This window comes from Nycticebus coucang, chromosome 3 (assembly GCF_027406575.1).
Source record: "Nycticebus coucang isolate mNycCou1 chromosome 3, mNycCou1.pri, whole genome shotgun sequence".
Taxonomy (NCBI): domain Eukaryota; kingdom Metazoa; phylum Chordata; class Mammalia; order Primates; family Lorisidae; genus Nycticebus; species Nycticebus coucang.
This window is the reverse complement of record NC_069782.1, coordinates 61,828,998-61,842,142: the sequence shown is the minus strand read 5'-3', so window position 1 is coordinate 61,842,142 and position 13,145 is coordinate 61,828,998. Positions and strand designations below refer to the sequence as shown.

The following is a 13,145-nucleotide window of genomic DNA, read 5'->3' as shown; positions in this document are numbered from 1 at the left end:
GATTTTTTTAATTTCTGAGGAGTCTGTTGTTATTTCATCTTTGTCATTTTTGAGTGATGAAATTAGAGATTTTACGCTTTTTTTCCCCGGTTAGATTAGCCCAAGGTTTACCTATTTTATTGACCTTTTCATTAAATCAACTTTTTGATTGATTGATCTGTTGTACAATTCTTTTGTTTTCAATTTCATTTAATTCTGCTCTAATTTTGATTATTTCTTTTCTTCCTCTGGGTTTGGGGTTGGAATGTTCTTCCTTTTCCAGTTGATTGAGATGTCCCATTAAGTTGTTAACTTCTTCTCTTTCCGTTCTCTTCCAAAGGCTTGCAGTGCTATAAATTTACCTCTTAGGACTCCCTTTGCGGTATTCCAGAGGTTCTGATAATTCATGTCTTTGTTGTTGTTTTGTTCCAAAAATTTGGCATTTTTCTTCTCAATCTCATCTCTGACCCAGCTATCATTCAGCATAAGGTTATTTAAATTCCATGTTTTTGTATGAGTATGCAGATTCCTGTTGTTACTGAACAACAGGTGGTCTGAGAAGATGTAAGGAATAATTTCTATTCCTTTAAATTTACTGAGGTTCGACTTGTGACCTAAGATGTGATCGATTTTGGAGTATGTTACGTGGGCTGATAAGAATTATGTGTATTCAGTTTTTTGGGGATGAAATGTTCTATAGATTTCTACTAAATCCAAATGTTGGATGGTTCAGTTCAAATCTAAAATTTCTTTGCTCAGCTTCTTATGGAAGGATCGATCCAACACTGCCAAAGGAGTGTTGAAATCGTTGACTATTATGGAGCTGGTGGAAATCAAGTTGCGCCTGTCAAGAGTTTCTCTTATAAATTGAGGCACATTCTGGTTGGGTGCATAAATATGAATAATTGAAATCTCATCATATTGAGTATTACCTTTAACAAATTTGAAGTTACCATTCTTATCCTTTCTTACTTTTGTTAGTTTAAAGCCTATTGTGTCTGCAAATAAAATTGCAACACCTGCTTTTTTCTGATTACCATTTGCTTGAAATATGGATGACCATCCTTGCACCCTGAGTCTATATTTATTGTTTAAGGTAAGATGAGATTCTTGTATGTAGCAAATATCTGGTCCGAGTTTTTGTATCCAGTCAGCTAACCTGTGCCTCTTTAGAGGACAGTTCAAGCCATTCACATTAATGGAGAATATTGACAAGTCTGGTAAAATTTTGGGTATTGAGTTTTTCGAAAGTCCAGTGGACATTTTTAATTTTTTCGCTGACCCGGCCCGCGGGTCAGTTGACAGGGATACCTGGAGGAGGCGGTGAGAATGAAAAAGGGGCAAGGGGCACGAAGAATGGAGACAAGACAGGAGTCTGATCAAGTCTCGTTTATTGCAAAGTTCTTCTAGGGTATATAAGGGTAGGTGAAGGAGGAGGTTTACGTCACCAGGTATCCAAGCAACCTGGCCTTGGTATAGATAAGTTCCTGGCCTTGGTGGAGATAAGTTCCAACAGCAACCTTCAAAGTTTCGCTCACGTGATTTATGAGAAGAGGCCTAGTGTTAGCAGGGAAATAGAAACTTAGGTCTAGCATTTGCAGGGAAATAGAACTTAAGTCTGTTAGTACCGGAAATAGCACTTGGCCTACAAAATAGATGCTGTGGTGTCAGCCTTCCACATTTCGCCACTGTGGAAGTTGGAGTTTGATGAAGAGTTTCAGAGTGAGTTTACTTTAGTGGTAGAGGATTGGGCTGGTCATTATGGAGGATAGGTCTGAGAATATCCTGACGAGCTGGTTTGGTTATGGCAAATTTCTTCACCATATGAGTGTCTTTAAAGTATTTAATTTCTCCATCATAAATGAAACTCAGTTTATCTGGATACAGGATCCGGGGTTGAAAGTTATTTTGCTTTAGTTGATGAGCACCCTCTTCTGTCTTGAAAAGTTTCCCCAGCAGAGATATCCTCTGAAATATTCTTCCCCTTGTAGGTAATGGATTTCTTACGTCTGGGTGCTTTCAGAATCTTTTCCTTCGTATTAACTTTAATGAAGTTAATTATGGTATGTCTAGGGGATGTCTTATTTGGATTGAGTCATGCTGGGTTTCTGAAACTGCTCTCTGAATTTCAGAATCTCTTGGCATGTCTGGAAAATTCTCTTCCATAATTTCATGGAGAAGGGCCTCTGTGCCTTGCGAGGCCACTTTATCACTTTCAGGGATTCCAATGAGGCAGATATTAGCCTTCTTCAAATGATCCCAGAGCTCTCTGAGAGAATGATCCAATTTTTCTCTCCATTTCTCTTCCCCTTTGAGAGTTTGTGAGCACTCAAAAGCTTTGTCTTCAATGTCAGAAATCCTTTCTTCTGCTTGCTCCACTCTGTTACTGAGGGATTCTGCTGTATTTTTCATATCTTTGAGGGCTGCAAATTCTTGCTTCAGTGCATCAAAATCTTTGGTGGTTTTGTCTTTAAATTCATTAAATTCTTGAGATAACTTTTGAATTTCTCCTCGAATTTCTAATCCGACTTTTGAATTCCTCCTCGAATTTCTAAGTCCAAATTTTCCTCCATTCTATTAATCTTATTTGCAATCCAAATTCTGATTTTCTGATTTCGATTCCTGACTTCCCAGCCATCTGTTTATGAATGGGATCTTCAGTTACATCTACCGTATCTTTCCTTGGGGGGTGGGGAGGCTTGATCTATTCTGGTTATTCATGTTACCAGAGTTTTTCTGCTGATTCCACCCATGATTATTTTACACCATTTGACTTTGTCCCCGGAGCTTTGTCGAGGACCTGTACAGTGCTACGTCCTGAGAAACTGGGGCCCTGTTTGGTGTGGTGGGGCTAAGTGGTTCTGTCTTGTTTTCAGCTGGTCTCTGTCCGACCCGAGTGAAACAGTTATCTGGGTTGTAGTCTGAGCTGTGGAGAAATACCAGCAATTTAGTCACTGCACCCCCCACAGGCAACAATCAGAAAAGGAAAAAAATCAAACCTTCCTACAACCACATACCCAGTGCACCACTTGGATAGTCCTCTGGCGATTCGCTCAGTTCAAAAGGTCCAAATCAATTGTCTCAGTCAGTACCTGTCTCAGGTGGTAGAGTTTAAAAGGTTTCTGGCAACTGGATCACAGGGGTCTGCTGACAACTCAAATATGACTTGCTCCAGTGCTTCGTGAAGTCAGGAGGACTCACCCAGCAAATAGATTAGTCTGGGAAGGTTGATGCCTCCTTCCCCACCTTGCACCTCTGTCACACCCAGTCACTGATAGCCCTTCAGGGCTGTGACCCAGTTGCGTCCAGTGAGCAGATACTCCAGGGGTTTGCACCTGCCTGAATCACAAGGAAATCTGTATCTGCTCAGCCAGGCCACTGCTCTCTGCCTCTATCCAGCAGGGGGAGGTGAGGCCTGACCACCTCGGGCACTTGATGGAGGCTGGGGGATGTTCACTCGGTTCCAGCCCCGCCCCTGATTGATGTTACCGACAGAAGAGAACCCAACTTTGTGGGAATTTGTTTCTGTCCGTGCTAAATTCCCCTGTAGAAGAGAAGCTGTTTTGAATTTCCAGAACCTGAACCTCAGGCCCTGCCTTTGCTCATGCAGGTTTGTATTCGCAGCACAATTAGGTGTCAGTTGTAGCCTCCTGCCTTCCTTTGTGTATAGGTGACGATCCTCTGAAGGCTGGGTGCGTCTTAGGCTCAGTAAAGTGGTCCTCTGGGTGAGCCCCACCCTGGGATTTCCTGAGTCTGCGCATGCATTTTCTAGTCCCTGCACTCCACCCAGGCCGGTACTGTCTCAGGCAAACCATTTACTCATGGGGCCTGCGTTTCAGTCCCTGATCTGTTCTGCAGTGATTGCCACCTGAGAAGATGCCTGGCTTCCTCTGGTTGCCCAGGGATACAAGGGGTGTGGCTTCAGAATATTTGGGGGTGAGCCCTATTGTTGCCAAAAATGGCTGCTGCTCTGCACCTCGGGGCACCGCCGCTCCTCTCCTCACTCCTGTGCCACAGAATCAGCACTAACCAGCTGCAGTCTAGGCCCTGTCCACACCCCTCGAGAAATCACCCAAGAATCTGGACTCATGGGGGGGGCAGGCCTCCAGACCTCAGACTGAGAGTGGAGGGGAGTGCTGGGAGCCCAGAATTGCAGGCAGAGAATATACAAAGCTCTATACAGTTTTATGCCTGGCAGGACAATGCCATAGCACCCCAGTAGGGGTGGTAGGTCCAGTTTTTAGAGGGTCTCTCCCATGGAGTGTACTGGGAGGACCTTTGAACTCTGCTTGTTTGTTTGTGGGGCACTCTGAGCCATTCTCATGGGGGAAGGGACTCCCGTCTGCTTGGTGGATTTTGTACCTTTTGTTTGTATCCTTGTGGTCGCAGCTCACCTCAGCGGGGTTGATGTGCATTCTTTAACCTTCTCTCTTGGTGCAGCTCTAATCCACCAGGTTACTCGCTAAATTTCTGTCCTTTAACTCTCCTTCTGGATAGGAGCCTCTGTGGAAAGCTGGCTTCAATCAGCCATCTTGTCTCTGACACAACCACAATTTCTTTAGCCAATCCCTATGCTGTGTTACAAAATAATGCCACAAAGAACATCTTTAGTGTGTTTATGTACCTGAGTCTTTCATCTAGCTAAATTCCTTCGCCTGCAGAAAGGAAGTGGCCAGGGTTCATTTAAAATGTTGATTCTGACAAACAATTGGGCAGAGTTCAAAGGTCCTCCCACTACACTCCATGGGAGAGACCCTCTAAAAACTGGACCTACCTCCCCTACTAGGGTGCTATGGCATCCTCCTGCCAGGCATAAAACTGCATAAACTGTATATAGTCTCTACCTGGAATTCTGAGCTCCCAGTGCTCCCCTCCACTCACACTGAGGTCTGGAAGCCAGTCCCCCAGGAGTTCAGAGTCTTGGGTGATTTCTCAAGGGGTGTGGACGGGGCCTCGACTGCAGCTGGTCAGCGCCGGCTCTGGGGCACGGGAGTGAGGACAGGACGGTCGGCGGAGAGGGGACTGCACTGGAGCGGCAGTTCCCTGCGGCACAGTGCAACAGCCATCTTTTGGTGACAATACAGCCAGGCATAAAACTGTAAAACTGTGTGTGTTCTCTGCCCGCAACCCCAGGCTCCCAGTGCTCCCCTCTGCTCTCGCTCCAAGGTCTGGAGGCCTGTCTCCCAGGAGTCCAGACTCTTGGGTGATTCCTCAAGGGGTGTAGACAGTGCCAGGCTGCATCTGGTCAGTGCAGACTCTGGGGCATGGGAGTGGAGAGAGGATGGTTGGCCGGAAGGGAGCTGCACCGGAGCAGCGGTTGCCTGAGGCATAAGGGTCTTGGCATAAGGGTCTTGGCAAACATGCCAGGAAAGCTATGTTAACTAGTGTGATGAAAATGTGTCAAACAGTCTATGAACCAAGCGTATCATCCCCCATGATCATACTAATGTGCACAGCTATGATTAAAAAAAACAAAACAAAACAGCAGCCCTCTTTTGCTAGCAATATGGCTCACTACCGAATATTCTGAAGACACATCCCCTGTCTCCCTGGGCAACCAGAGACTGTGAGTATAGGACTTACCTGAGGCAACTCCAACTTGCAAACCAGGGAAACTCCCAGGGTGGGGCTGACCCAGAGGTCTGCTTTACCGAACCTAAGATGCACCTGGCCCTCAGGGGATCGTTAGCCTATAGACAATACAAGAGCAAAGACAAGCTGATTTGGAACTCAATGCAGCTTCTCTTCTGCAGGGGAACCGCAAAGTTTTTCCGTTCTGTTCTGTCAGTAACATTAATCAGGGGAGAGAATGGACCTGAATGAAAACCCCCAACCTTCATCAAGCACCCGAGGTTGTCAGGCCTCACCTCCTCCTGCTAGAGAGAGTCAGAGTGCAGCGGCCTGGCAGACTTCCTTGTGATTCAGGCATGTGCAAAATCCTGGAGTACTGGTTCACTGCAGGCAACTGGGTCAGCCAACTGCAGGGCTATCAGTGACTGGGTGTGACAGTGGTGCAAGGTGGGGAAGGAGGCAGCAACCTTCCCAGACTGATCTATTGGCTGGGTGGCTCCTCCTGACTCCATGCAGCACTGGAGCAAGCCACACCAGAGTAGTCACCAGACCCCTGTGATCCAGTTTCCAGAGACCTCTTAAACTCTCTCACCCAAGATAGGTGCATACTGAGACAATTGATTTGGACCGTTTGAACTGAACCAATCAGCTGAGGACAAATCAGGTGGTGCCCTGGGTGCACGGTGGTAGGAAGGTTTGATTTTTCTTTTCCAATTGTTTGCCAGTGGGGGGCGGGGTGACTTAATTGCTGATATTTCTCCACAGCTGACACTTCAATCCAGAGTATCTGTTTCACTAGGGTGGAACAGAAACCAGCTGAAAACAAGACAGAACCATTTAGCCCCACCACACCAGACAGGGCCCCAGTTTCTCAGGCCACAACACTGTACAGGCCCTCGACAAAGCCCCAGGGGAAAAAATCAAAGGGAGTAAAACAACCATGGGATGGAATCAGCAGAAAAACTCTGGTAACATGAATAACCAGAATAGATCAACCCCCCCCCCAAGGAAAGATATGGCAGATGTAATTGAAGATCCCATTCATAAACAACTGGCTGAGATGGACAGTGCATTAGAACAGGAGACACAAAACTCAGCATCTCTTGGGATTTTGGACACCCACAAGCTCCCAGAGCCCCTTTTGTTTCATTTATAAAATACAAAATTACAAATATACCAGAAATCTATAAAGGCATTCTCTTTACAAAAACAATTTAATGCAATACTTAAAAGGCTAGTGTCATATTTAATGGCCCTCCTCAATCATTTGATGGGCTTTTACTTTTTTTTTTTTTTGAGATAGAGTCTCACTATGTTGCCCTCGATAGAGTGCTGTGGAGTCACAGCTCACAGTACCTCAAACTCTTGAGCTTACACAATTCTCTTGCCTCAGCCTCCCAAGTAGCTGGGACTATAGGCACCCACCATAGAGCTGGGCTACTGGGCTTTTACTTTTTAATATCTAAGTACAGTCAATCTTCATTATTTGCTGACTGTATTTGCAAATTCACCTGTTTGCTAAAATTTATGTGTAACCCCTGAATCTGTAATCATGGCACTTTCCAGGTCATTCCCAGACATGCACAAAGGAGTGAAAAATTGGCCAATGTATACTCTCCCAGCTGAAGCTGAGCAAGGTGCTTATTTCAGCTTTTTTTCACTCTGCTTATTTCAGCTCTTACACTCTGAACACGTGTCCTTTTCAAGGTATATTCATTACCATGTTTTCCATAATTGTAATTTTTTAAGCAAAGCTTTATAATTTACCCATAACTATCTTGAATAATTTTGGGTCAATTCAATTCTATTTTATAGAATCGTCTCTATTTGTAGGTGTGATTTTTCTCCCTTTTCAAGTATTCTAAGTGGTTAATCTGGGTATATGGGAATACTCTTGATTTGTATCTAAACATGTCACTGCCAACCTACAAGTATTTTGCCATGAATAATGCACTCCCATGTATAATGTGCACCCAGGTTTTTAGCCCAAAAAGCCTTTTTTTATTTCAAATTTTTATTTGTTTATATTTGGGTACGTTTTTGTATTATAAAGGAATTTTAACATTCATTCTTAACATACTATGGTGTAAGAAATTTTATGTAACGAATTATTACAAAATAAAAACTAGATATAAGGCAGTGCCCGTAGCTCAGTCAGGGGGTTTGAACCCAGCCTGAGCCAGCTCAACAATGACAACTGCAACAAAAAAACAGCTGGGCATTGTGGGGACGCCTGTAGTTCCAGCTGCTTGGGAGGCTGAGGCAAGATAATTGCTTAAGCCCAAGAGTTTGAGGTTGCTGTGAGCTGTGACGCCACAGCACTCTACCGAGGGTGACATAATGAGACTCTGTCTCCAAAAAAAAAAAAAAATGACAGATACAATGTACAAGAAATTTTATGTACCAGTAACAAATAGTGCCCAAGTATAATGTGCATCCTTATTTTTCCCTCAAAAATTTAGGCAAAAAGTGCACATTATACACAGCAAAATACAGTATTTCTTAAAATGTCTAGTCTTTTTGCATAGATAAGAAAAAAAATCTTTGCATAGACTGTCAAGAAAAAAAGCTCAACCTCAGTAGAGGAATCTATGTATTTTCTACACTGATTCTCATTCTGTCCTCACTATTCTAATAGTTGTTCTTTAAGAAGCAACAAGATATTAAATTTATTTGTAAATTTTGGTAAGATATATAACACAAAGTTTGTCATTTTTAGTATACATTTCAGTGGCATTAAGTGCACTCATTGTCATGTAACCATCACTACCATGTATCTGCAGAACTTTCTTCATCTTTCCACTCTGTACCCATTAAACAACTCCCCATTCCTCCCTTCCCTCACAACCACCATTATACTATCTCTTGAATTTTACTCCTTTCTATGCTGTATGAGTGGAATCGTAAGAGTATTTATCTTTCCTTGACTAGTTTATTTCACTGAACATGTCTTTGAGGTTCATCCATGTTGTACCTAGTGTCAGAATTGCCTTCCTTGGCTGAATATTCTACCTCGCATACAAGGGCTGTCCAGAAAGTATCCAGCCACTGCTAATAACATGTTCCATTTTGCATGGTTTGAGACTTTCCAAACAGCCCTCAGATACTTCTATCTCCTGTATTTTACTTATCTATTTGTACATTATGGGCATGGGCACTGGGTTACTTCCAATTGGCTATTGCAAATCATGCTGCTATGAACATAAATAAGTGTACAATTCTCTCTTCAATCCCCTGCTTCCAATGCTTTGGTGCATATACACAGAAGTAGAACTGCAGGATAACATGGTCATTCTATTTTTTTTCTTTTTTTTTTGGAGACAAAGTCTCACTCTGTGTAGAGTGCTGTGGCATCATCAAGGTTGATAGCAACCTCAGTCTCTTGGGCTCAAGTAATCCTTTTGCCTCAGCCTCCTGAACACTGGGAATTACAGGTGCCCTCAATGACACCCAGCTATTTTTTTTTCTGTTTTTAGTAGGATGGGGTCTTGAACTCCTAAGGTTTAACAATCCACCCACTTGGGCCTCCCAGAGTGCTAAGATTACAGGCATGAGCCACTGCACCCAGCCTATTTTTTTTGGCTCATAGTTTGTCAATCTCAACAACATCCAACAATATTTGAAAATGTCGGGCAGCGCCTATGGCTCAAAGGACTAGGGCGCCGGCCCTATATGTCAGAGGTGGCAGGTTCAAACCCAGCCCCAGCCAAAAACTCCAAAAAAAAAGAAAAAGAAAATGTCATTGTACACACATTTGGGAAACTATTCTAAATAGAGATCATGCTCGTTGGCAAAGTTCATAAAAACCCAGGCACAGCGACTTAAGTCCTCTAACTTGACCTTTTGCAAGCCCAGGGCTCTGCTTCCTTGGCCTCATAGAGGCCACTTCTTCTTCATCTGCCTCCTCTCACAGCAATGCAGTGACGCTGAAGTCCCTCCACCCACCAGATATAATCCCAAGACTTTGCCCCCAGCTTGCTTGGGGACTGTCACTCTGGAGACCACTGGCTTGTGGGGTCAGTGAACAGTCTTCTTGGATGGACCCCCTCCTTGCTTTCGAAAACAAGCCTCTGCAAAGGGGCAGAGGGATGTGTCCCTATCATGTCTCAGGGCTGTGGAATCCAGTGATGTCACAAGAACTGGCAATGGGCAAGAACATTCTAGATGTACAGTCTGGAGTCCACTGTCCCCTATGGCTACAGTGGGAGTGACAAAGCTGATAAAAAGAAAGTGGAGCCAAGACCTGGCTTTGTCCTCCTAATGACAGAGAGGGGTGAAAATGTGTTGTGGGTAGGAGAGAGGGTTTGGGGGAGAGGTAGATATTTCAGCTCCTTCCAGGGATGAAGCGGGCTGCACGCTGCATGGGAGATGAACATAGAAGGCTGTGGAAACAATTCTTTACTAACTCCTTGTTTCATTTTCTCTTATGCATATCTCCTCCTTTACACTCCAGCCGGAAGGGCCTTCATCATGTTGCTCCCTCTCCTAAGCTGTTTCTCCCTTCCTTCTTTGCCTGCTCAACTTTTACCCTTTGTTCAGAGCTGCCTTCCCTGGCCATCCATCCCCATGACTAGGTGGGAACCCTGTGCCTCCCTGTTGGACGCTGCCAACCCTCTACCCCCTGTAATTTTGTTTGAATATGTCTGCCCAGCTCTAGCAAACTGGATGCCCACCAGACAGTGAGAAGGGAAACAAAGATATTCTGGACACAATGACCTCAAAAAAGACTAGGAGGCCATGGCAGGAAGGTGCTCGGCACTCAGGAAAAAATACAGGTAGAGGCTCCTCGGGCCCTGGATGAGGTTAGTGTTCCTGCAGAGGCCAGTTTGAGGGTGAGGGTCTGGCTTTCAGGGCTGGCTATGGGTGGCTCAGCCAGGGTTGGGATCCTTGAGGTCCTTTTGTTTCTGTTTGTCCCTTTAGAGAAGGCTAGAGCTAGGGGCACTATCCTTCTGCCACAATGCTGGCCTGGGTGTCCAGGGGTGGAAGGTGGTCAGCACATGTCAGAGGGGCCTGGTTTCTGGGGAGGGAGGGAGTCCCGGAGCGACCTTGGGCTTGCTTGCTGGGAGGTTTCCTCCTGAACTCTCTCTGGGTCAATGAATCTTACTGTCCCCTGGCCCTGAATCCTTTCTCTGTCCTCCTCCCCTGCCCCTCCATCCCGCTCCTCCTCTGCCTGTCTGGCGGTCTCGGCCGCCGCGGATCCCGTCTGCTCACAGGTTCCAGTTACTGGACCACACAGAGCCATGGCGAGGTGCGGTTGCGGCAGGACGAGAACTCGTTCACTGAGAAGGCGCCGCTCACCATACACGACATGATCATGGGCACAGCCATCAAGTACGCCAACTACATCGCGCTCGGCTCCAAGTACAAGGACAACTGGCACCTGCTCACCTACATCGAGTACTATGAAGAATGCCGGAGAGCGGCCAAAGCCTTCCTTAAGGTACAGCGTGCGCCTGCGCGCTACTCTAACCGCCCTCCCACGTCCTCCCACGCCCCTCCTACCCGTGCCTCTCCTTCCCCATCCTGCGCCTGCGCGCGACTGTAACCGCCTTCTCACGCCCCTCCTGCCGCGCGCTTCTCCGGCCCCATCCTGCGCCTGCGCGCTGCTGTGAACCAGCCCCACCCTCACCCCATCCCCGTTCTTCTCACTTTCATCTCGTGTTCTCTCGTGTTTCGCAGCCAGTGATTAAAATTACATACTGCAGTATTCATTCTGTATCCCAGTTCAAAAAAAAAAGAAAAGAAAATCTAGAAAATCAGGCTGTTTATGACGTCAGTTTGAATCCCAGCCCAGCATTAGCTGCGTGTTTACTTTGCTTCTTTGTGCCTCAAGTTTCCTCATATGTAAAATGGACATTTTGATATATACAACATGTATACTTATTAAACATATTGAATATATTAAAGTATATATCTTATATTTTTATAATATGTAAAATACATCTAATATATATGAATTTTATACTTCTATATTGAGTTTAATATATGTTTTCTAGTAAAATATGTGAATATATAAAATTTTAATGTAAAATATTTTACATTAACGTTCATATATAAATATATAAAAAATAGCTCCTAACACAGGATTGCTGCTGGATTCAGTGAGTTGAGACACACATCAAATAGCTCTGGCCCACATGAAGCACCATGTCAGCATTAGCTATTATTTTTATGGTTGTTGTCCTTACTGTGTCTCTTCCACAGTGGCATTTCTTAGAGAGGCCTCTCCTTACTGCCCTGGTTCCCCAGACCTTCCTCCTTACCCTTTCCATTACAGCCTCTTTCAAACGTTTTGTGCCCAGCCTTCACTGCCATCTGGTACCATGTCATTTATTTGTTTAATTGGCCAATTCCAGGAGGGCAGGAAGCCAGATTGCCTTCTTCTGGCCCTCTGGTGTTTGTTGAATGAATGAATGCCTATTTGTTTCTGATTAGAAAAGGGGATAAGAGACCTCAAGAGACTAGCCCAAGTCAGCATTGTAAGTAACTCAGGTTCTAGTTAGACAATGAAGTCAACAGAGCCTAAGCCAGGGTTAAAATTTTAACATATGGTGGCCAAGGGGAGCCTTGCTGAGAGAGGGTGACATTTCAACAAAGATTTAAACAAGGTGAGGGAGGGAGTCATAGGAGATCTGGGGGAAGAGTGTTCAGGTCAAGGGAACAGCCTGTGTGAAGGCCCTGAGTGAAGACTGCATCTGGCTTGTTGGAGGTACAGCAAGGAGGCCTGTGTGACTGGAGCACAGTGAGGAGCGGGAAAGAAGGAGGAGGGGAGGGCAGGGAAGGGATGGGGTAGGTCTTGCAGGCCCTTGTGGCTTCAGGGAGGACTTAGGCTTTTCTCCCAATGTAGGTGGGAGCCGTGCAGGATTGTGGGCAAAGGGACAAGCTCTGACTCAGGCATTCACAAGCACCCTCTGTGGCCGTTTGGGGGAGGACAGACTGGATGGAAACAGTTTGGACCAAGGTGATAATCGCAGGAGAGGGGGTGATAGGTGACCAAATTCTGAAGATAAAGTTCACAGGATTTCTTGGGTGTCTCAGAATGAAGTTTCTACCCCCATGTAACTTGAAGGATGGAGCTACTATTGACTAAGATCATGACAGGCCAGAGTGGAGGGAGGGAGCAGGTTTGGGATGGGGGGATAAACTCCTCAATTCCATGGGGGCTGTGTTGGGTTGAGATGCCTGTTAGAAGAGGAAAGGGGGGGACTGCTGTATCTAAGAGTCTGGCATAGCTTGGAAAGGCCCCACCTGGATCTGATGGACTCACCTTTTATGCCACAATGATCGAGTGGAACTGAGATGTGCACCACCTTTGATGGCTCAGTTGATCCAAATACTGGCACAAAAGTCATGTGCATAAGCAAAGTCTGAGCTACTGCAGCATTTTATCTGATACAAGCAAACAAGAAAAATGAAACAAGCAAACAAGAAAAATGCACCAACCAGAACCCACCTATGTATCAACCAATAAGGGGGATTATTAAATCATGACGTCTGATATTACGTGTTATAGAGGTGTTATATTTGACATCACAGAGAATATTTATTTTTATTTTACTTATTTATTTTTTGAGGCAGAGTCTTACTCTGTTCTC

At 45.1% G+C, this 13,145-nt stretch overlaps 2 protein-coding genes across 2 annotated transcripts in view; both read left to right on the top strand.

Moving 5' to 3' along the window:
* Positions 1 to 13,145, top strand: part of LOC128582277 (long-chain-fatty-acid--CoA ligase ACSBG2-like) — an 85,514-nt gene that overhangs the window by 52,309 nt on the left and 20,060 nt on the right.
* On the top strand, positions 9,831 to 11,095 carry LOC128582278 (long-chain-fatty-acid--CoA ligase ACSBG2-like). The gene is made up of 2 exons (XM_053586025.1): positions 9,831 to 10,325; positions 10,764 to 11,095. Exons 1-2 carry the CDS (start codon positions 10,262 to 10,264, stop codon positions 11,093 to 11,095), a joined length of 396 nt encoding a protein of 131 aa, XP_053442000.1. The 5' UTR covers positions 9,831 to 10,261.

Excerpts from the sequence above, each read along its gene's own strand:
- LOC128582278 (XM_053586025.1), top strand. The coding sequence starts at position 10,262 with ATGACCTCAAAAAAGACTAGGAGGCCATGGCAGGAAGGTGCTCGGCAC. Across the intron at positions 10,326-10,763 it reads GCACTCAGGAAAAAATACAG|GTTCCAGTTACTGGACCACA; the intron begins GTAGAGGCTCCT and ends GTCTGCTCACAG.